The 22,187-nt window shown below is 43.8% G+C and overlaps 1 protein-coding gene across 2 annotated transcripts in view; it reads left to right on the forward strand.

Moving 5' to 3' along the window:
* Positions 1-22,187, forward strand: part of rpap3 (RNA polymerase II associated protein 3) — a 57,027-nt gene that overhangs the window by 5,007 nt on the left and 29,833 nt on the right. For both annotated transcript variants that reach the window (XR_013580184.1, XM_078567846.1), the window contains exons 3-10: positions 447-548; positions 3,817-3,944; positions 11,552-11,673; positions 11,888-11,958; positions 14,398-14,526; positions 15,625-15,752; positions 18,294-18,415; positions 20,861-20,931. Coding sequence is in view for 1 of the 2 variants with exons in the window: in XM_078567846.1 (XP_078423972.1) it covers positions 447-548; positions 3,817-3,944; positions 11,552-11,673; positions 11,888-11,958; positions 14,398-14,526; positions 15,625-15,752; positions 18,294-18,415; positions 20,861-20,931 (873 nt within the window). In the remaining variant the exon portion in view is untranslated. The remainder of the gene's footprint in view (positions 1-446; positions 549-3,816; positions 3,945-11,551; positions 11,674-11,887; positions 11,959-14,397; positions 14,527-15,624; positions 15,753-18,293; positions 18,416-20,860; positions 20,932-22,187) is intronic.

Here is a 22,187-nt window from a genome sequence, read left to right on the forward strand (position 1 = left end):
ATATCTCCTACTTATTAACTTATTTTCTCAGTTCACTTAGCCAACTCTGTCCTCAAACTCTTGTAATTGCCTTTATTTAAGTTTAAGACACTAGTCTTAGACCCACACTTTTCACCCTTAAATTGAAGCTAGCTCAGGCTGTGCCAAGGATCAAACTTGGGATTATCCTGACCCAATTTGTCAGTGCCACACCACATAATACATTTATGTGTTGAGATATTTGGAATATAAAATACCAGATACCCACAAACTCTGATATTCTTGTAATGAGTTTTGTTTTTAAATGATATTGAAGTTGTCAGTTACCCTGTTATATAAAGATTAATGTGTTGATATTTATAAGCTTCAGTTTTAATTAAGTTACTCTAGGAATAAGGTGAAAGGAGCACACATTAACTACACTTGGGGGGGATTATATTCATCTTGCATTTCTCCTTTTGCACTAGGACAAAGTGCTGGAAGAACTGGATAAAAATGACAGCACTTCAGAGCCGGACACAGAAGATGAGGAAATAGATGTAGAGAAAGCTCTTTTGGAGAAAGAAAAGGTATGTTACACAGATCACTCGACGATCACATGAACAGCTAGCAGAGTAAAATGAAGTTCTGCTGAATGAATGTCATATATAATGTCAAGCATGTTTGCTTTACATTGCTCCAGAATATTTCAACTGTTAGGAATACTTTTAAGATTATTGTTAATCAGGATTACAAATTAGTCTTCGTTTTTTTTGAAAAAGTGAATGGAACCTACACTTGCTGCAGTTACTTAGACACTTTTAACACTGAACGCCTCTCTAGGGTGGAGCAACAACAAAAAGTCCTATAAAATCATTTGTTTAAAAAAAAAGTAATACCTTATTAATTAAGCATAATATAATGAACACGCATAAGGAAACTCTGCAAGTGAGGCTCACGGAGCCCAGGCCAGGAACTGGACAGAAAATCATGGACTTGCATTTTCCCATGCTGTGTTCCTTGCAAATGCTGTTCCTCAATGGGAATATCTGATCACCGATTTTCTTCCTAATGGAATTGGAAAGACTTTGCTTGGCAGGCCTGTCGGTGTCAGTTACTGGTCGTTCTTGGCAAACTCAGATGCTGATGTGATACTTAAGCTTAAGTGACAAACCAGCATTCAACCTTTGATCTACATAGCGGGACTATGTCATTTTAGTGTTGAAAATCTACTTATTCCTGAAAATGACTAAGTTAGAAAGAAAGAAGAAACAAAGGACTTGCATTTATACACAGCCTTTCACACCCTTGGGAAGTCCCAATGTACTTTGTAGCTGATGAAGTAGTCACTGTTGTAATGTAGGCAGTGGCTGCAGCAAAGTTGTACACACTAACATCAGTAATGAGATAATTACTAGGTAGACAAGACATTTTTAGTGATGTTCTTTGAGGGATAAATATTGGTCAGGATACCAGGCAGAACAATTGTGCTCTTCAAAATAGTTTCATGGAAATTTTTATGCCACTTCAAAGTGCATCAATTTAGTATCTCATCTGAAAGCCAAAACCTCTGACAGTGCAGCACTCTCTCAGTACAACACTGAAGTGCTAGTCTAGATTTTATGCTCAATAATGGGACTTGAATCCGTAACCTTTTGAGAAGCCAGAGTGCTACTCTGAACCAAGGCTAGAGAAGGAATCACTGAACAGGTCATCTGGCCAGGCCCCTTCAGTCAGGTGATCTGCCAGGGTTCAGCAGTAGGCTGACAACGAGTGGTATTTAATACTTCAGGTTTTCTGTTGAGTTGGGGAGCTGGGAGGTGGTAGGGAGGACTAGTATTGCTTCTACCATCATTACATGTAGTGGGTGTTGCACTCCTTGCAGTTTGCCCGGCTAAGGCTCACTCTGGTTCTTGGTCATCAGGGAGGGGGGGCTGTGGGAGGAGCTTCCCAAAACATTTCAAAGTGCTTTTAATTGGGATTACTCATTACTGCTCATTAAGGTGCTAGCATGTAAAGTTAACTGCTAAAGAAACTAATTACTTGCCTGTTATATAGTGCCTTTCACCACCTAAGGAGGTCCCAAAGCAGCAAAAAGCCATTTTTTTTTTGAAGTGTAGACATTGTTGTAATCTAGTGTTGTGCTATAGGATTTCAATGCTCGCCAAATTTGTGCGGTCAGGTCACCAAATTCGCCACCTGCTGCAGAATATGTACAATATAATAAAGAATATACAATCTTTTGAATATAGGTTTAAAGTTTTAAACTGTCAGCAAACAAGACCAATACCCTCTTTGCCAGTGGCAGGAGTATAAGGTTCAAAAGTGCTTTGCAATCCATCTGTTCTGTGCTGTATACACTCAAAGGGCGATGACAATCTGTTAACTGATGTTCTGTTTCTGACAGTATGCTTCAGTTTATTTCGGTGACAATTTACTCTTCAAAAAAATTGTTTTATCAGAATTGAGTGAGGGGGAAAAATGACAAATCTCTGTATTAGTTTCTGCACTTATAGCCTTGCTTTGTTTATGCTGTGCCACCTGTCATTTCCAAGCACTGTATCTGGACATGTGGTAGACCTTAGGCTCGTGGGCAGCCTCCTGTAATCTTTCCTTTTAAACCAATAGCGTCCATTCCTTTCAATCTCTCATTTGAACATATGTATTAAGATCAAAGATGAGCTCTTTTAATGCACTGCCCCAGCTTGTTAAAACATTTAACTCTCACTGGCAGCCATGGAGCACTGCCTGTTAATCAGAAACTGCAACTGTTTTGTAAAAACTGCCAACTGCCAGCTAAATAAGTTCTTCAGTTAGCATCCCATGTCACTAGATTCCTCAAGAAAACTTTGAAGGCAGTCGGACCATTGTCCTTCCAAAGGCTGGCCCCACTATCAAAGCACTGCACAGACTGGTCCTGCAGATCTAAATGTATCGTCATTTAGAGCCACTGAGAGAACAGGGACAGAGAAGGTAACATATGGCAGACTGTTTTTCTTGTTTCGTTGAGCAAGTGGTGCTTCAGCTTCCAGCTCACTAGAAACATGACAACTTAACTATATTCTGATAAACATAGTCATGGTCTGACCAATACGTGATTCCTGTCTAACAGCAACATGGTTGATTCCATCTTGCTCAATTAGGGGCAGACAACAAATAGTGTCTAGCAAGTGACATCCATAGTCGTAGTCATACCCATTACTGCAACTTTAAACATAACCCAGTATCATATGACTCTTAAAAATAAATAGCATCAAATTGGCACGTGTTTGTGGCTGATTCACCATGTGTGGTGAGCTTATTGGACAGCACTGTTGTAATGTGAGAAATACAGCAGCCATTTTGCACAGCGAGATCCCACAAACAACAACGTGATAACCAATCATGCAATTATTTTAGGGCTGTTTACATCACTACTTACAGTCCCAGAACCTTTAGAATCTTGAAGCCGCTCACTGTTTATAATGTTGTGTCTAAATTGAGCACCTTTTAACATAGAATTTCAGTTCCCAATGCATTTCTCCTGATATGATATGTAATATTAGAAATGTGTTGGGCAAACAATACCACACTATCAGGGATTGCATTTTATTTAAGTTGTAATGCCCCTAAATTGTTCAGCACCTTTTCTATTATGTCCATCTTGTATTTTCTGACGCTGTAAAATTCTTAACTGATTCTTTTGGGGTTAGAAGTTAACAAAAAGACCTTAGTTCTAAGTTGCAGTTAGCATCTTGTTGTGAATAAATACTTTCAATCAGTTTGGCCGTAACCTCGTATGTGGAGATGGTGTCATATTGTTATCCTCCCTTAAGTGAATCGAATAGATCTGATGACAAGTATACTTGATTTTGACAGGGTAATAATTACTTCAAAGAAGGCAAATATGATGAAGCAATAGACTGTTATACCAGGGCCATGACAATGGATCCATATAACCCAGTTTTCCCTACAAATCGTGCATCGACTTTCTTAAAAATAAAAAAGTAAGTATAGCAATTAAAGTGCGTACCCTTATAAGAAGGATTTTAGTTTTTTTCTAAAGAAATATTTTGCATTCCACATGGCTGTTCGATGAAGCAGAACTTTTCTTATTGAAGTATAAGTAGAATGTGCTATCTGTGGGCTTGAAACATTAACTCTGTTTCTTGCTACAGATGCTGCCAGACCTCCTGAATTTTTCCAGCATTTTCTGTTTTATATTTCAGATTTCCAGCATCTGCTTTTATTTTAATGCTTTTATTTTAATGCCATTTATTAATTTCCATTGCAGCTTAGTTCATACTAGTTGATAACTAGTTTAGCTACAGGGTGCACTCGGGCACATTTTGATCTCGTAAACTGATCCTGATGCTTTATAGTTTATACAAACCTCTGAAAACCATAAAATTAAAATTTTCCAATGTAGTTATCTGCAAGTGCATAGTGTTGATTAAGACTATGCATATTGAACCCTAATGTTGAAATCCTTATCTCCTGAGAGCGTTTGCTTAAATACTGAAGCATAGAGGTCTCACAAAATTGTCATCTTGCATCCTTGGCTTGCTTAGGTGAAATCCTCATCCAAGGGCAGAATTTTCCCAGACTACTGGTGGCTTCCATGGAAAATAGGACGCGACTTGCTTCGCGATGGTGTGAAGGCAGGTCGCGATTGTCCGCTCAGCCCACGATGGCAAGCAAGGTTTCCCGCCATCGGCTGGCGGGGAGCTAATTGTAATACATTAGCGTTTAATTAAAAGGCCATCCTCCCAGGCTCTTGGAACCTCGCCATATCATCCGTCCACGCCGGCGGGAAAGCACGCCGATGTGTTCACAACACGCAGGCAATGTGCACTTGGGGGAACAGCAGTGTTCTTCACAGCTCGCCCGTTGTTTACAGGCCATGGGGTGCTGGGGGGGGTGGGCAGTCCCAACTGATGCCTGGCCCCAGAGGTGACTGCTGGGTGGGGGGGGAATGGTGTCCGGGGGCAAATGCTGGCCAGGCTTGGAGGCGACTGCTTGGTGGGGGTGGGGGGGGGGTCAAGTGGCGCTACATCCCGCGCACAGGCAATCAAAGAGGGGGGCAGGGTAAATGAAGGGAATGGCCACACATTAGGGACACTTGTATAAACTGACCATCCCTCTGTAACTAAGACAGATCAGGCGCAGCCACAGTGATATGATTGGGGTCAGGCTCCTAGCCTGCCCGCCCATGCAAGCAATGCGGAGGCACCAAAGGGCCACCAAGCACTCCATACCTTACCCCCGCCCAACCCCCTGGCACAGACTTCGAGTCCGCCACCATTTTATTGGACCGTGAAACAGTTGGACTGCACACGTTGTACAATCTCCTTGCCAACGCTGGCCATGTAGCAGTCACTGCTGGAGGTGCTCACAGTCCCTTGCAATCTCAGCATCCTGTTTTGGACCAGTATCTCCCATGTCGCAGGTTGACAGGGCAGCCATGCAGCACACTCGTCCCTGGCCATCCAAGGGGTCACCACTCTCTGGGAAGCATTAAGGGACGGTCACTCAGGACCAGGAGAGGTGCTAAGTACAGCCATGATAACCACATCAGGATCATGGATCCTGGTGACCTAGCTGCATGCCTGATGGCCTACAGAGACCATAGAAGACGGAGGAGAGAGTGACTGAGGCACCTGGCCATGCAAAGACAGGAGCAGCAACCTCATGAAGAAGGGGCAGCATGGGCTCCCGCGCCCACTGCCCAGGAGCGACAGTGAGCTGTGGCTGGCCGGCGTCTAGCAACACCCACGGTCTATGGATGCTGCCTGCCATACCTGCAGATGACTGAGAACCAGTGTCTCCCACGACTTTGCATGTCTAGGTACTTGTTGGCTCACATCTGCCACTTACTGCAGGACCTGGCGCCAAGGGTACATGGAGGGCATCCACTGTCAGTGGCTGTGAAAGTGACTGCGGCGCTCAATTTCTATGCCAGTGGCTCCTTTCAGGGCTCCACAAGTGACCTCTGTGGGATTTCACAATCCGCCACCCACAAATGCAAGCAGGAGGTCACGGATGCCATCTTTTCCATGGCACACAACTTTGCGCATTTCGCCCGGGATCGGGACAGCCAGGATGCAAGGGCTGTTGGATTTGCCCTGATTTGGGATTCCCACAGGTGCAGGGAGCAATTGACTGCGCTCATGACGCTCAGGTCTCCAACACTACACTCAGTGGACTTCATCAACCGCAAGGCCTTCCACACTCTGAATGTGCAGCTGGTGTGCGACCACCAGAAACGCATCCTGCAGGTATGCACATGGTTTCCAGGGAGTCTGCACGAAGCCTACATCCTGAGTTGCTCTTAGATCCCTGCAGTCTTCCAGGATCCACAGAGGCTTCCGGGTTGGTTCCTTGGGGACAAGGGCTACCCGCCGAGGCCGTGGCAGATGACACCTGTGTGGCGACCTCAGACTGCAGCAGAGTGACGCTATAATGAGGCTGATGCAGCAGCTTGCAACTTGGTGGAGCAGATCATCTGAATGCTGAAGGTGTGGTTCCAGTGCCTAGACCGTTCTGGTGGAGCCCTACAATACACTCCACACAGGGTGTCACGCACCGTCATTGCTGCACCCTTTGCAGCGCCAGGTTGTAACGGGGAGAGGAGATGGCGATGGAGGAGCTACATGTTTCCTCTGATGAGGAGGACGCCGACGGGGTTGAGGGTGAGAGGGTCCTCGGTGGTGACAATGACGGAGATGAGGCTCAGGCACTGGCTATACAAGGCAGGCGCACTTGGAAGGCCCTCATAGCTGCCAGATTTGTGGAGGATGATGATGACATGCAGTGAGGTGTCCCCATAGATCCTCACATCGCAGTTGTGAACGTTTGACTCCAGTCTGGCTTATCGCAGCGCCAATACCCTCTGAGAGAATGCACCTGTCATGGAGATGCAGTGGAAGCCCCAATAGTCACTCGATCACAGTGGGATGATGACAACATGAAGTGAGGACACTCCATAGACATTGCCTCTGAGAATGTCTGACTCCTGTCTGGCCGGGGGCAGCTCGCTTGCGCTCCATGGTCAGGGCCATCTCAGACGCAGCCATGATACTTTAGATCGGATGCTGTGTCCGCCTTCAGTACCTCAGCCTTTCAGGACCTGGTGCACAACATCACCTGATGCTGCTGTGATGGGGGCCAGCCCCACCTTAAAGTTGCTGAGAGCACACAGAGTATAAGAGAACTCTGTGGCACCTGCCCACTACAATCTGGCAGCAATGACCAGGACCACCGAGTTCCAGGCATCAGTAAAGTTTCTAGGGAGTCTGAGACTGGACTATCACTGTGGTCTGAAGGCTGCACAGGGAAGAGGCCCTGGATTGATACACCTGCCTTTTATCTTGTGCAGAATGGTTTCACATCTGAGTGACAAAAACACTGCTCATCGGAACAAGGAGCCAGAGGCAGGGTGATATTCTTAGTTTATTGACAATAGTGAACAGTATGTACAAGTGATCAACACCCATGACCAGGCTGTGCAACTACTTTTACGTAACTTTCCTAACCCTGTCTTGGTATTCCCCAGACATCCACAGCAGAAGTGGAGGCAGCCTGCTGACCGTGATGCCCTGTCTGTGATGACTTTGGCGACATCCTCTCGAGGGCTGAGACTTGGAGGGCCCTGTCCTGCTTTCGGGGTCCTGCTGTGTTGCAGTGGCACCCTCCTCGGTCTGTGAAGCTGGATCTGCGGAGGTCACAGGAAGATAGGATTCAGATGGGCTGGTCACTCCCAGAGTCACCTGGGTGGATGGCCCCGGAGCATGCACCTGCTGATCCTCCTCCCTATGGGTGCCTGGGGATCCTTGGCTGACTTCGTGAGCGGAAGGGGTAGCTGGAGTGAGAACAAGCTGCCCAGCACGCCCCTCATTTACACACTTGGAGGCCAACTATGGCATCAGCGATGGAGTTAAGCCCGTGTAGGAGTGACGTCCTGGACCAGGGTCTCCATGGTGGCCGCCATCCTGCCAGTGTTGACCTCGGGGCATTGCAGTATCGGCGCTCTCACCTCAGCCTGAAGACGGATGGACTCCTCCATCGTGCCTTGCAATCTGAGGAGTGCAGCAGACATCCCTTCCTATTGTTCCCTATCTTGCCTGCAACTGTGACATGTCGGAGTTCAGAGGCTCGTCATTTGAATCAGACTCAACAACGTTCTGGCCTCCAGCAGTCCTCCGAGTGCCAGGGACCTGGGAAGTCCCTGCCTCTGCCTGCTGTGGATCAGAAAGTGCGATGTGCTCACCAGATTTTGATCTTGAGGCTGCTCTAAAGCTAGGTCCCACCGAGGTGTGTGTCTCTGCACTGGTGGAGGATGTGGGTCTGAGCGTTGTGATGGGACTTCAGGGAGGGTGTCTTCAGATTCCTCTTCAGAGGTTTCTTCGGAGCTTGATTGGAGGTCCTAGGTCATGGACTCTGTCGGCTGTTTGGCAGATGTGCCTGCGAAATCAAGGGGAGATAATTAGTGCATGGTAGTACCCTGTGAAAGAGGACACATCACACTCGGCATGGTTGTCTGATGAATGTTGCACTGCTGGATCCTCACTTCGTAGAGCAGCACCGACCTCACTGTCAGCAGAGTACCGGTCCCCGGTCATCGGCCAGCTGGATCACTCTGTTTTCGAATTCTGTCAGAACTTTGATTTCCGGCATCCCTCCACCTGTCTGGGACCTTTCTCTCCTGTTGTGAGCCAGTTTGTCCTGCATGGATAGAGATGGGGAGAGTGTATCAGGACTCCTGCCAGGCCAGATGAAAAGTATGCCTGGCCTCTGTGGGTGGTGAGTGGCCCCATGGATGGGATGAGGATAATGACGGTGTGTGTGAAAGAATGAATGGTGATGTCCCTTGCACTGGCAGTGAGTGAAGGCCCTGTGAATGTCTGATGGGTTTGTGTGCGCGCAAGTTGGGCATGATGAAAAGAGTGGCTTACCCTGGCGGAACGGAGAAGATCATTTATCCTTTTGCGGCACTGGGTGGCTGTCCTCCTCCTGCAGGTCGTTCGTGCTGACCACTGCTGCCACTGCCTCTCAAGCTGGGTTGGTGACATTGCTGCCCGTCCCGCGGCCGGAGCGGGGGGAATTACAGCAAATCCTGTTGGGGCCTCCACAACATCCAGCAGTCGCTCAAGGGACACGTCGTTGAAGCGGGGGGCTGCAGTTTTTTTTGCCTTTGCTGGCCATGTCTCCCGGACAGTGGTGGTGAGCTGTTGACAATGAGTGCTTTGCTGGCGGCTGTCTTTTTAAGATGGCAGCCGGTGTGATGGTGAGCGGGTGAATGAGAGCCCGCCTGCCATGGAAGTGGTGTGTTTCTTGGGAATGCATAAATAATGAGGTGGGCTCGGGAAGATACGGCGTGAAAACCCGCCATTTTCTTCAGCGATTTGGTCTGCATTTTACCCGCCTGCTACCGCACTTTGTGCAATTCTGGGAAAATTCTACCTCAAGTCTTTGACTCCAGCCTTTACTTTTTCAATGTTCGCCATTCCTGACTAGTTGTGTGCCATGTGAATTCCATCTTGTTCAAAACTCTTCCACCTGCACTGTGTCCCTGAGTAATTTCAGTTTCCATCGCCTTTGCTTTTGTTGAACTCTGATCCACATCTGCCAACACATTCAATTTAAAATTGCTGCTCTTGTTAACAACCCCACCATGACTCCCCAATCTCTGCAGCCCTACGTGGCAGTATGTGTTCTCGGCTCATGCCACTATTGCCCCTTTTGCATTTCTCCCTCATTTCCACCTTTGTCAAACAAAGCCTTCATCAGTCTTGGGACCTTGTCTTTGTGGGACCATGCTCTGTGCAAATTGCTGCATTTTCTACATTACAACAATGACTAGACTGCAAAAAAAAAGTATTAATGGCTATAAACTCAGACTGGAATTCTCTCTAGAATTCTTCTACCTTGTCACCGCTCTGTCAACCTTTTAGTTTACGTTGAAAACTTATCTATGCAGGCATATTTTGAGTCATCTCTTTTTGAGGTACGTAATCGCTACAATTACAGTGAGGAAACCAAATCAAAATAACCAATTTTACTAAATAACCCCCATGAATAAATTATCAACAAGATTCCACTTTTTTTAGCTTTTACTTTAACAGGAATCAGGACCAACACAAATTACAAAAGAATTTACAGGCAAATGATACTTGAAATCAAAAGCTAAATTTAGTTTTAAATAATCAATACAACAGAAGTCTTAGCAACCACAAGCGTTTGTATCACACTGCATAAATGTGGCACTACATAACTACACAGTTCCACAATAGGGTAGATCAGGAATCCTATCTGACAATAACTTTCACTTTCGAATTTCACAAGTACAATTATCACCAGCAAGACACACTTCTATGAACCCGCTCTCCCTTGGATCATGACAGTCCTGATGGTGTAGCTTTCCACAGTTCCTTTTCAGCCGACCAACCAACAACACCCCTGGTCATGATTTGGCCACTTTGGGAGAACACCCATCTCATTAGCACCTCCAAGCTATTCACACAGTTTTCCAGGTTTTAGACTTTCTTACCCAGCTCGCTCATTGCCTTCAAGAGCTCCTGTCTCATTTTCTGCCAAACAGAAAAACTGACCTCTTCCTGAAAGTGATTTGTTGCTTCTCTTCACAAAAACTGTGTTCTCTATTTCTGCCACTATCTGTGCTTTCTCTTTGTGTCTCACCTGTGCCTTCACCCTCCACCTCCTCTCCTTGTAGCTCTCCTTTTTGTCTGCAGCACATATTTGTCTGCCAGCTAAATGGCTTTTCTGTATCTTAGCTTCCTGCTGTGTCCAGGTCAAGGGTTGCCAGGCCACAGTATTCTTGGACCAGTATTTCTTAATATCTAAGAAAGGTACAACTGACCCCTTTACCAAGGATGCAAATTCTTAAAAGTCCTTTTCAAATATTCTTAAAAACAATTACAGATTCCACAGACATTTTAAAGAAATTACTGCTGTACTGCTTCCAGGTCAAAGGTCGTAATTAACTCATTAAGCCAGTAAAGTAAATGAGACAAGATTTAGTAAATCAGAAATTCTGCCCAAATTTGTAAAACACTCTTCAATTTTGCAGACTTCTGTTACTGCTTGGTATTTGTTTTCATCTCTGAAAACATCTTGAGAATTTTTATTATATTATAGACAGTGTAGAGATGCATATAATTATTTCTAGTTATTGGGCCAGATAATTTCAAGAGAGCTTTTTTCCTTTTGAGCTAAATAAGTTTCCCTTTTTCAAATTTTGTGAATTATTTTAAACTCATGTCTTTTGCTTGTTATTTCTGTTTTTTTTCCTCTTGCCTCTTTCTTATGTGGCACCATTAGCCTGCTTCAAGATCATTGTCAGTGTTGTTGCTGTAATGATGAGATGCTTCTTTCCTTTTACCTTCCTGTTTAGATGGTTTTGTCCTGTGCTCCAATCCTTTTTAATTTTGTGACTGAGATTAGGAACTTGCTGCATAGGGAATTGAGCATGTTGCATCGTGGTGACATTTGGGAGCAGTATCACTACATAGCCGCATTTTCTTTTTGTTTTTAAACCTTTGTGAAGAAACAAATTGTGGAATGAGTTGTAGCATAACTAATTATTTTCTGATAGGTATTCAGTTGCAGAATCAGATTGCAATTTGGCTATTGCACTGGACACGTCCTTCATGAAAGCTTACCTTCGAAGAGGTGCTGCTCGTATGAAACTGAAAAACTTTCAAGCTGCAAAAGAAGGTTCGTCATTTTAAATAGATTTGAAGAAGATTGGAAGTGCTGTAAAGCTCTTCCTGATTCTATTTACCATTTAATCATTTGAGGACTGAAGTACTCATTGCTTTCTGTTTAAAAATAAATGCAGATTTTAATTTTTATATTTGTTTAAAAAGCTGTACAGTCCTTAGACATTTTTAGGCTTCTACTGATCATTGTTTTTCCCTCAACACTTCAGATTTTGAACTGGTGTTAAGCTTGGATGCACAAAACTTTGAAGCACAGAATGAACTCAGAAAAGTAAATGAGGTAAAAATGTAATTCCTTCATTCAAACATTGGACAGGATTTTCCCTTCGTCGGGCGGGCATGGCGGGCAGGCCCGGGAGCGGCCACGAGACGGACCACCGTCCGCAATTAGGCTCCGACCGCGATTTCACGCTGGCTGGCCAATTAACGGCCAGCTAGCGTGAAAAGCGCACTGAGAGCCTCAGTGCTGCCGGAGTGGGAGGAGCGCGAGTGCTGAAGTCAGTGCATGTGCGGGGGGAGCGCACACTGAAAGCTCCCTGAAGGTGCAGAGCTGCCTCAGGGAGCTGAAGGATTTTAAAATGGAAAAATAAATATTTTACAAATGATATCAACGCATCCCCACACGTGACTCAGACACATGAAGAGGGACATGTTAAATTTTAAATTTTTTTTTATTTACTGTTGGAAACCTCACCCCGCCCATGGATGAGGTTTCGTACAAAATGTAAAGGCCGCTTGGCCTATTTGGACGGGCAGTGAAAAAAGCCTTTCAATTACTTCCTTAAGAGCCTTAATAGGCCTCTTAATTGTCGGAGGGCGCGCTGCTGACACTCGTGCACCCGCCAACCGAAATATCGCGAGAGTGTGTGATGGTGCCGGTACGCTCGCCTGATGTCACCGCGCACTGTTTTGCTCCCGATTGGGAAGGGCGCGCGCCTACCCATGGGACAAAAAATTCTGCCCAATCTATCTACTTTGGAAAGGCATTCTATTGTGTACATTATAAAAAAATTAATGTAGTTAACCTGTAATTAAATGAGTTTTTCTTGTGAGCATTGCGAAACTGAAGAAGGTTAAAGTTGTCAAAAATGATTAGTTGGTATGTTTGCAAAAGTCACCTGTTGCCCTGATGTGAGGATTTTAAAGCATACAGTGAAGTTCTGTTTTTAAGCTTAAAACTGTAGCAACTCGAGACGACTGTGAATTGATAAGTAGTTGCTTTAAGGGTAGGTAAACTGCAGCTATTTAAAGGGATTATGATGGGGTGGGGGAAATGGACTGAATGTAGTACCCTAAGAATCTGAAATAGGAACAGAAAATGCTGGAAATACTCAGCAGATCTGGCAGCATCAGAGAATGTGGAGAGAATTACAGAAAACAGAATTAACATTTCTGTGACCTTTTCATCAGAATTTGAGTTGCATACTGATTTTATATGAGCATTAATGATTAGGTTCAGAGTGTCAGTGGGTGCTGAAACCTGGGTGCTCGAGTTGCTGCATTCCCCTGGTTTTGTTGCATACTTGAAGAGGCCAAACTAATGTATTTGCATCACTCTGCATGTCGCTGTATTGCAGTTCTCAGAATGCAACAGTGCCTACATGGATGTTATTTTTTCTTCATTTATTGGGCCCATTATTTTTCTTTCCCATTCTTACACTTGCTTTTCATGATCAACTTATATAAGAGTCAGCTGAGCCCAATCCTAAGTATTACCTGTCATCCACATGCACAGTTTTTAAAAGGAAGCTGAATGATGTTTAGTGAGTTGGAGATCCTTGTCCATTTTATTTTCTCTGTGACCTAGGACACTGAAATCACTTCACTACACTACTGCTGTTGTCCAGGCTGACATTAGCTAATTTGACGTAGGCTGAAAATTGAGGACCTGGTCTCTTCAGCTTAATACTACTCTGGGTGCTGCTTTTGCCCACTAAACATTCCCCACTTGGGGAACTTAAATGTTTTAAAGTTGTCCCAACTGTCCTTGAGGTCCTAATTTAAAAAAAATAAACTGAACAAAGTTATTGGGCTATAGGTACAATGATAAGATGGAGTTGTAAAGGTCACCAGTAATCACTCTTTATTGTCCAAAGTGCATCCCTTGGCAGTTTATCCATATGTGTTTAGAACGGTATGTTAATATAACAGTAATGACAATACTTAAAACTCAGGGTTCATGTTCAATCCCTCCAAATCAAACTGTGAAATTCAATTCAATAAATCTGACCATTTGTGGACTGGCATGACATTTTGTACAAAATGAAACAAATTAGCTCACTATTTTCCTTCATGGAAGGCAATTCGGCCACTATTAGCTCATCTTGCATCATAGGGTTTCAGTTTGATACCACTTGATTCGCTTTTAATGTCACCTGTGGCCTTGCAAGTCGTTCCAGAAGAAAAACACTTTCTCATGGATATTGGCAATTGAATCTTTCCTTTGTTGCAACCAAGAACACACATACATATATATGTCAGAGTATTCAGTGTCACTGATGCCTGTGTAATATAAACAATTTCTTTTTAATTGCAGAGTGATTCCATGAGTGGAGGGGTGATGACCATTGACAGGCCACCAGCCCAGTTTTCTCAACTGTTCTCCTTCCCTCATGATAATTTTAATTAGAGTTGGCAGTCCCAGTTTGAATAGTCGTATTTTTATTGTTTTATGTGTGAATTTCTGCTAATTGATAAATATACTTGTCTTTCTTCTCAGGCTCTAGCATCAGAGCAATGTGGTAAAGATCAGAGTCAATCGAACAAATATGAAGAAATGGATACCAACGAAGAAAAGAAACTGACTGGAACACAAGCGAAACAGCAGGCAATTTTTGAGAAAGACTTGGTATGTCTGTGCCTTATAATTAAAAGGGTTCAAAATGCCATACAAATACAGCTAGAGCTAACTGGTTAGGCCACTATAATGACTGTGCTTTGCTACATTTTTGATGTAGATTAGCTAGCTCAGAAATAAAAACAGAAAATGCTGGACATGCTAAGCAGGTCAGGGAAACATCTGTGGAGAGACAAACAGTTAACTTTTAGGGCACTGCCCCTTCAGACATTGGCTGAAGTTTGGTGTAGTGTTAGCTGTCGATCAGCACACCCTCCTTGAGTCGCAAGGTGCTCAAGTCCCGTTCCAGGACTTGAGCACATAAGTAAAGGCTGACCCTCTGGTTCTACACTGAGAGAGTACTGCACTGTTGGAGTTGCTGTCCTTCAGATGAGACTTTAAACGGAGATCCCATCTGCCTGCTCAGGTGGATGTAAAAGATCCAATGGCTGTATTTAGAAGATGAACAAGGGAGTTATCCCAGGTGTTCCGGCCAATTTTTACCCCTCCATCAGCATCACTAAAACGGATTATCTGGTCATTATCACATTCCTGTTTGTGGGCGTTTGCGCTGTTTGTGGCCGCTTGCGCTGTTTGTGGCCGCTTGCGCTGTGCATATTGGCTGCTGAGTTTCCTACATTACAACAGTAACTGCACTTCAAAAAGTGCTTCATTCACTGTAAAGTGCTTTGAGATGTATGGTGGTCAGCAAAAGCGCTATATAAATTCAAATCCTTTTCTCATTTGCATTGGAAAACATTGATTCATGAGTGCTAAATCTATACCGGTAAAGAGATCAAATAATTTATGCTGGCTTCAGGCTGATAGTAATATAAAACAAATCATAAATGCACAGTGTAATCCAGCTCCACTAATCTACCCTCATTGTGTCCATAGACCCTGTCGCGACAGTTGAAGTTATGGGAAAGCCTGGGCAGAGTTATAGCATTTAACAGCATCCTTAGGAAGTGTCAACTATTATACAATTCTTTTTTAAATCATGCAAATGTTTGATCTAACGTATATTCTGCCCATTCCCACTGTTTTAAAAAATGGTCTTATAAATCTTATAGCTTTCAGTTTCTTTTAAATTTAATGCTTTCATTACAGGGCAATGAATACTTTAAGGAAGGAAAGTATTTAGAAGCAATTGAATGCTATACCAGAGGGATGGCAGCAGATGGCACCAATGCACTTTTACCAGCAAACCGGGCCATGGCTTATATTAAACTTGAAAAGTAAGTTTTTTGTTTTGTTTTGGAGGTGCAATGTATCACTGAATTTAATTAATTATATATCAAATGAATTTTAATTAAATTACATCCTTCAATACTTCAATATAAATGTTCAGTATTTAATATCCCATATTATGTTCATTACAGCTGAAATCATTATTATTAAAATAACCGATGTTTAGTTGAACATAAGACATTTCCAAATGCACCTATATTAACTGTTGCCCTTCATCTAAGTACAATAGCATTATATAACTGAGGTGTTGGTAACAATTTAGGTAAAGGCTTTCTTCTAAATTGTAAAATTATAGTTTATTGACACCTGATACTGTCAAATTTTGAATGGTTATTTACTAACAGTTCTTTAACCAGGTGTATATGTAAGTCAGTACAACACCTGAGCTATTTTTTTTAATACAAGTTGCAATTGGAGTCAGTGTTTTGGAAGAGGATGTGGAAAGGAAACAGTGTTAAGTGTTGTGTGTCTGAATCAGCACTGACATAAGTTCTATCTCCTCAACTGTGCCTGATTAACCCTTGTTCTAATTTGGAATTCCAAAATTTACATAATTGCTGAAAAATGAGACTTACTGTTGAAGATTTTCATCTTGCACTCATCAGGACAGATTCACAAGAATACCAAATCTCAAAGGGAACAACAATTTGTATTGCATGAGAAGTGGGTGCTAATTGGTTGGCAGAGGCACTGCGATGGAGAGTGCACCAGCTTTTGTTTAAATTCAACCAGGCAGGTCAACTGTGGTCAAGCCATTGCCATGGGGTACGAACCAGGGATTGACTGTTCCCCAAGCTTTTGTTTAGTTGAAAAAGGCGCGATGTGTGGACATGTTCTTTCTGTTTGCAAAGGCGTGAATATATGTAGCTTCTAGCACACAATTGAGCCAAACTGTGAGCCCGACTGATAATCTTAAATTGGTTGCGAGGTGGGGAGTCACAGTCGGCAGGCGTGGAATTCACCGTGGGGCAAACCTGAAAAGCAAAAGCCTGTCAGGTTTGCTTGTGCCGAGGCGGTGGCCCACTGAGAGCCAACCCCTACTCTTGCTGCTGAACCCCTTCCCACCACCCCCTTCTCCTCACTCTTCTCCCCCACTCCCTCCCCATACCTGCTGGTTGACCCCTTTTGGCCTGGGGTCCCTCAGCGATCTTGGGCCTTTGGGAGGAGCATTACTGGCAGCTGCCAATTCCACCAATGTGGCTGTCAGCCACTGATTGACCAGCGCAATCAGCAGGTGGGATTTCTGCCCCCGCAGCTCCTTGACCCCTGGAAGGCCACCGTTGTCTACTTAAATACCTGATGGGCACTTAGTTTCCGAAAGGAGGGAATGTGGGGCTCTCTGATAACTGTGTTAACTGCTACCCATAGTTCGAAGCCAAGCGTGTGGGACCATGATGGTTACTAGGTTATTGTTTGAATTCTATTGTAGTTTTAATTCTATTGTGATTATATTTCCAACTTCATAAAACATGCCAATAAATTGTGCCTTAGCAAGCTGTCTCAATCCCTATAGAAACCATCAACATTTTAAAAGAAAGGAAACGCCATGGTGCCAACAGAAAGAATACCGATGGATAGAATTTCACTTAAAACTTTTACTGTAACAATCAAATAAAAATCAACATAATTCAAACATTAATTAACAGGCAATGATACTTAAATCAAAAGGTAAATTTCACTTTAAATAGTTATTATAACAAAGATATGCCAAATATGGTTACAAGCACAAATGTGGCACCATGTGCAATCTCAACAGTCTTTTTTTACTTCATCTCCGGTATGTAGGATTTCTCACTTCCCACTCAATGGATTTGCCCCTTCAGCGAGTCACTTTCACTGGCAGCTGTGTTCCATCCGAAGTTGACACCCAAACAGTATACTCCTGCAGAACCTCCTTAGCTAGGCTCACGACAGTCTTGGTGGCACAGAATCTCCAGAGACCCCTTTCTCCGACTTCTGAAATGTCTAGTTGGCACTGGCAAAATTGTGATGATAGCAGTGGGGATTTTGGCCCGTCCACAATCCTTGCTTTCTCTGTATTAAGCTCACTGTGTGTTCCAACTGTATAAAACATACCGTAACACAGTCCCTTTTCTTGTCTGAGTTTTCTCTCTGCTTTTCACCAGGATCTGTTCTGAACTGTAGGTAATTCGATCTGCAGTTAGCTGTGTGTTTACCCTTTGCATTTTGACTTTCATCCCAATGGCAACTTTGGGTCACATGAGCATTTCTCAGAAGTCTATTGACCTCATCCCCAGGAAAACTAATTACTACCCCAAGACAAAATTATCCCAATTTCATTTTGGCCTTTAAAGGGACCTCCCTGAAAGAAATTACAGATTTTCCCCAAAGCACATGGGTCATTGCAAAGTGATCAAGACTATAAACTTACAGAATATGGAAATGAAATATGCTGAAATTGAATACCTTGGCATATGTTGTATGTTCCTAATGTAATGTTAATGAAAGCCGTATGTTCTCAGAGCCAATTGTTCATGACAGTTCTGAGCCAGTTATAAATATTTCAGGTTTGCAGAGGCAGAAGCTGATTGTAGCCAGGCAATCTCGTTGGATAATACTTATTCCAAAGCATTTGCACGAAGGGGAACTGCCCGAATGTGCCTAGGAAAGATGAAGGAAGCGAAAGAAGGTGAGATTGGTACAAAGTGTGCAGAACAGAATTTTTAAAAAAAATCATTGTTGGAGAAAATAGTGTGGCATTTGTAACTTTACATCTTGAACAAAAACAGCAGGTAGTCAAGGGATTGGTTTTAGTTTATATTGAAGGCTGGTGGGATTGGGGCGAGGGGGTTGGGAGATAATACTCGGAGGAGGAGAAGTGCTCTAAAATGAATATTGTTATACTGCACCTGTTCCTCAAATTGGTATAATTTTGAGAGTAATGAGGCTGGCAGAGGCTTTTGTGTACTTCCCTGCTAACACAGCTGTCAAATGTAGTCTAAGTAGACTGATATGTATGTGGAATGACACATGCACAGAGCTCATCATACCAAAGCCTAAATGCTGATTACATTTTGAAGAGTTGGATGCCCCCTTGGCTCTTCACGAGCATTCATACCTTTTTCTGTAAATGTATTCCTTTTAAACTATTTGAGCACATAATGAAATAATCTGAGACAATCAGCTTATAATTGTAAATGCATGGTAAATCATTCAGGCGAATAATTGTTTTGCACTTCTAATAAGAAAGATTATATCTTGGTTCTATGCCCCATATTTTATGAACATTGTATATTATACTCAGACCAATGATTGAAGTATAAAGTGGTGTTCACTGTTATTCTTAAGTTTTTAATGACTTTGTTTTTGTTATTCTAGTCTGAAGCAATGTTTCATGTAAGTTTAGTAACTATTTTAGGTAATGTTTTGCTTCATTTATTCTGTTCACTAATTTTGGGCCAAATGTTTGTCTGTGAATGATGGGAGCTCAGCAGTCTAGGTGAATCGCCTGTCGTGCAGAATGATATTGAATCCCTGTACCGGCTGTGGTAGTTCACGGAGGTCTGCCTCCTCGACTTGCCCCAGGCTTACGGAGTGGCGCCCCTCAATCTATATAACCAATTGTTTCTCTCTGATGGAGGAAGATGTTCATGGTCCTTTGTAGACTATGGCTAATTACCATTAGCCAAGTGATTTATACGTACCTGGAAAAACTCAGCAGGTCTGACAGCATCTGCGGAGAGGAACACAGTTAACATTTCGAGTCCGTATGACTCTTCAGCAGGAACTAAGGTAGGACTGGAACAAGGAATCCGCCCTCACACCTGCCTCTCCCTCCCAGAACCATGACAGGGTCCCTCCTGTCCTCACTTATCACCCCACCAGCCTCCGCATTCAAAGGATCATCCTCCGCCATTTCCGCCAACTCCAGTATGATGCCACCACCAAACACATCTTCCCTTCACCCCCCCCCCCCCCCACCCCCACCGCCCCCGGCGGCATTCCATAGGGATCGTTCCCTCTGGGACACCCTGGTCCACTCCTCATCACCCCCTACATCTCAACCCCCTCCCATGGCACCTTCCCATGCAACCGCAGAAGGTGCAACACCTGCCCCTTTACTTCCCCTCTCCTCACCGTCCAAGGGCCCAAATACTCCTTTCAAGTGAAGCGGCATTTCACTTGCACTTCCCTCAATTTAGTCTACTGCATTCGCTGCTCCTAATGCGGTTTCCTCTACATTGGAGAGACCAAACGCAGACTGGGTGACCACTTTGCGGAACACCTTCGGTCTGTCTGCAAGCATGACCCAGACCTCCCTGTCGCTTGCCATTTCAACACTCCACCCTGCTCTCATGCCCACATGTCCGTCCTTGGCCTGCTGCATTGTTCCAGTGAAGCTCAATGCAAACTGGAGGAACAGCACCTCATCTTCCGACTAGGCACTTTACAGCCTATGGACCGAATATTGAGTTCAACAATTTTAGATCATGAATTCTCTCCCCCATCCCCACCCCCTTTCCGATCCCCCGTTTTTCCAATAATTTATATAGATTTTTCTTTTCCCACCTATTTCCATTATTTTTAAATGTATTTCCACCCATTGTTTTATCTCTACCTTTTAGCCTATTTCGATCCCTTCCCCCCACCCCACCCCCACGAGGGCTATCTGTCTCTTGCTCATCCTGCTTTCTACCCTTAATGTCTCCATTATCACATTCCTTAGATAATATCACCACCTTCAACACCTCTTTGTCCTTTTGTCTATGACATCTTTTGGCAGTCTCCACCTAACACTGTCCCTCTATCGAGCTCTACCTGTCCCCCCCCCCCCCGCTTAAGCCAGCTTATATTTCACCTCTTTTCTATTTTTCCTTAGTTCTGTTGAAGAGTCATACGGACTCGAAACGTTAACTGTGTTCCTCTCCACAGATGCTGCCATACCTGCTGAGTTTTTCCAGGTATTTTTGTTTTTGTTTCATATTTCCAGCATCCGCGGTTGTTTGCTTTTATCTGATTTATATGTATGCTGGCCTGAACGAACGAACAAAAACGAAGTTATGCCTTCGACTTTATTGGACATCAGTAATTTTAACAGTTTTCTTTTTGGTTTTTCTTTATCCTTTTGTGTTAGATTTTGAAATGGTACTGTTGCTGGAACCAGGAAACAAGCAAGCTTTAACTGAACTTGAAAAAATAAACAAGGTAAATATGAAAATATTCAGTTGCCTTGTGTAAAGATTACATGGGAGAACAAACTCATTTAGTAAGAGCATTTTGGAGCCAGCACCTGTTAATGTAAAATAAGGAGCAAAGAATAACGACCTTAAAAATCTATTGGCCATATTTAAAACTCTAGAACTTGTAGGCAGAATTTCACGTTCCCAGTTGGGTTTGCAAGCGGGTGGTTACGGGGGCGGGATGGGAGTGGTGTTGTAAAATGCCACTTCCCAGCACCTACTGGCTGTCACTGCCACCACCCTGATGAAATTTTTGTCAGCAGCAGGGGAGGCACCAGGTGGCCTGCCTGTCATTGTGCCAAATGAGGTCCTTAAATGGTCAATTAATAGCCTCTGCTGCTATTTCACAGGTGGTGGGCTGAGGCTAGTGATGGGTCGAAAACCCACCAAGTAGCACTACTTGGGCCTCAGGTGGTAAAGGGGTGAGTTGCCTCCTTTACGAGACCCCTATTTCAATTGGAACTCCCCTCCATGCTTCAAACAACCCTGCCTTTCCCCTGCCCTATCCACCTGGGCTCCCAGGTCCCCGATTTTCCCCCTCCCTCCCCTGACCCCTTGCTGGGGCCTGGCAGCCTCGCCCCTAGACCTGGCATCTGGTTCCAGCAGCAATCGTTGCTGGCGATCCCAGCAGTGACCACCGCTCACCATGATACTGCTGAGACCAAAGAGCTGCCAGCTATCTGATTGGACTTTCTCCCCAGACAGAAGCGCAAGTCTCACCTCAAGGTAATTGATGCTAAATCATTGTGGGGCCACGGGACTGGGCAGAAGCAGAAGACACGCCTACTTCTGCCCCACCAGTTTTATAAATATAAATAAAATTTTATTTAAATAAAATCCAGTTTTATTTATAAGAAAAGGATCATTTTTGCCAATTTTATCATTATATTTTAAGGTAACTGCCCTGGGGAGTGTATGTGGATGAGCACAGGCAGCAGTATAAGGTTAAAGCTGTTTCATCAGAAGGGAAATAGGATGCTCAATTCGAAATGGCTGGACATGGAGGAGAAAAGCTAAACATAATGAGCAGATAAAAACCCCTTCAACTTCAAACCTACCTCTTTGACCAAGGCTTTGGTCATCTGACCTAATATCTCCTTATGTGGCTTGATATCATATTTTGTTTTACAATGGGACAGTTTATTATGTTATAGGTGCTATATAAATATAAAATGTTGACTGGTGAAAATTATAATAATGCATCAAATTCATTAGAAACAT

Source organism: Cetorhinus maximus, chromosome 22 (assembly GCF_964194155.1).
Source record: "Cetorhinus maximus chromosome 22, sCetMax3.hap1.1, whole genome shotgun sequence".
In the NCBI taxonomy this organism is placed as follows: Eukaryota; Metazoa; Chordata; class Chondrichthyes; order Lamniformes; family Cetorhinidae; genus Cetorhinus; species Cetorhinus maximus.